General features: G+C 30.4%; 1 protein-coding gene across 2 annotated transcripts in view; it reads right to left on the bottom strand.

The window, feature by feature from the left end:
* Nucleotides 1-65: 65 nt before the first annotated feature.
* Nucleotides 66-2,027, bottom strand: part of LOC119585710 (Y+L amino acid transporter 2-like) — a 35,590-nt gene continuing 33,628 nt past the window's right edge. For both annotated transcript variants that reach the window (XM_037934396.1, XM_037934395.1), the window contains exon 12: nt 66-1,878. In XM_037934396.1, the coding sequence (XP_037790324.1) occupies nt 1,823-1,878 (56 nt within the window). In that variant the 3' untranslated portion in view covers nt 66-1,822. The remainder of the gene's footprint in view (nt 1,879-2,027) is intronic.

Consider the following 2,027-nt stretch of genomic DNA (forward strand, 5'->3'; position numbering starts at 1 on the left):
GCAATGTATTGTCAGAAGGTGACCCAAATATAATATTTCAATACAATACTTAAATGAAATAGTCATTCATTATGAAAACTTTATTTCCATTACCTTGGTGAACTGCAATAAAAATTTACTAATTCATATATTGCAATTTCAGAATATGAACATGATAACACAAACATTAAATGTCAATTACTTTTATTTTCGGACAGGAAACCGTACAATATTTCAGAAATTGCTTAAAACATATAATTCAAAACTCTTAACACATATTTCCATTCACGCCATATTATACAAATTGGAAAAATACCATTTCCTCTCTCTTTCCTAAACAACCATTCTGGTCCGGCCTTTTCAATATTGGTACTAAAACTACCACAATCACAGCTAATTCGTCACATATCCTACAGTTTTGCTATATTTTCTGAGATCTTCTCTCCTCAAAGAATGGATACCCTCCCATACTAAAGATAAGCAAAGAGCTCATTTCTTTTAATAATGGTTTTTGATGGGGACTCTTTGGATTTCAGGCTAATTTCACCTGGCTGCAGAATAGTACATGTGTTATATTATATTATATTTTGCTCTACATGTATTTAAATCATACATGAAAGCAATTTTTTTTGTTACACAAATACTTAAAGACAGTTTACTTAAATGATTATACATATCCACTGAAGATCAATGTGACATAACTGTCAAAAAACAATTCGATATTTTCATGTATTTTTCGTGAGATTCACAAATTGAAAAACTATCTTTTTTGCATCTTGTACTAATTACAACATTCTGCCTCAATATTTATCACTAGTCCTGACATTTTTTTTTTTATCAATTCAGTTCATTCTTATTTTCATCACCATGGATATATTCATTCATATATAATTATCATATAAGAGACCTATGAGTTCTTCCTTTATTAGATTTTGTATTTCTTGTGTCACTGTCCTTCAAGTGATTTCATTGATGTAAGTATAGTTCTTTTTGTTTCATCTAATATGGTATTTTGTCCTACTTTGTGTCTCTGAGGTGTGATTCCCTTCTTTGTTCAGTGTTGTACTATGTAGGAATGACAAAATGGGATTATAGATTATATTGAACAATGTGTACACAAAGAACTTACTGATTCATTTAGGAAAAATACTTACAAATTGACTATAGTTCCAATGGACATCAAATAAAATCACTTGAAGTACACTGATGTGAGAAATACAGTATCTATATAAAAGAAGATCTCATGGGTCTCTTAGATGATAACGATAGAGAGCATTTTCCAGGTATTCGTTTTCCTCGATTTACCTTTTTTGTTTTTAACGTATGACATAGGATAATCTTGTATGGAATTATACACCACATATCTCTCACCATATGTCTTTACACAGTGAACAATACCAGTCAAGTATTGCATAATGGAAGCTGCTCAGAGTTTAAGGTATCTCCAAACTGTCTTTTGGCACAGCAACACTGAGTGTGAAGCTAGCTTATCAGATATGGAAAATTCACCACATCATGTATTTTAAAAAATGGCAATATCATACAAATCCTACAAATAACTGTCTGCATCAATCTCGTGAACCAAGCTCTTTGCACATCATTTATAAGAGAGGTTATCTATATTTTGAGGAGAGAAACTCTCAGAAAATGTATGAAAACTGTAGAACCTTTCCTTGCCCTATGGACACCATTTATGAATGACATATCACACGTAATTTTTCCTTTTTCCTTTTAATTCCTTAAAAAAATCTTAATATGATTATGTATATAATGAAGTAATTTCAACGAAGAAATGGATGATGAAAATAATGCTGAAAGTTCCTAAGCTGAAAAATGACACTTTTCATTCATCTCCTTGTACAGACAAGAACAACTGCTGAGTACTAACCGTCAGTTTATCTGGAAAAATGAAAGTAAGAATCAGCAATGAATGTAGAAAGAAAAAATAAATACATTTAGAATTCTGATATAAATATGAAACTTCATATATAAAACAGCCTAGTATTTGTAATATATACATGTTAAAACTACAAGATGATATCAGGTGC

Source organism: Penaeus monodon, chromosome 20, assembly GCF_015228065.2.
Source record: "Penaeus monodon isolate SGIC_2016 chromosome 20, NSTDA_Pmon_1, whole genome shotgun sequence".
Classification (NCBI taxonomy): domain Eukaryota; kingdom Metazoa; phylum Arthropoda; class Malacostraca; order Decapoda; family Penaeidae; genus Penaeus; species Penaeus monodon.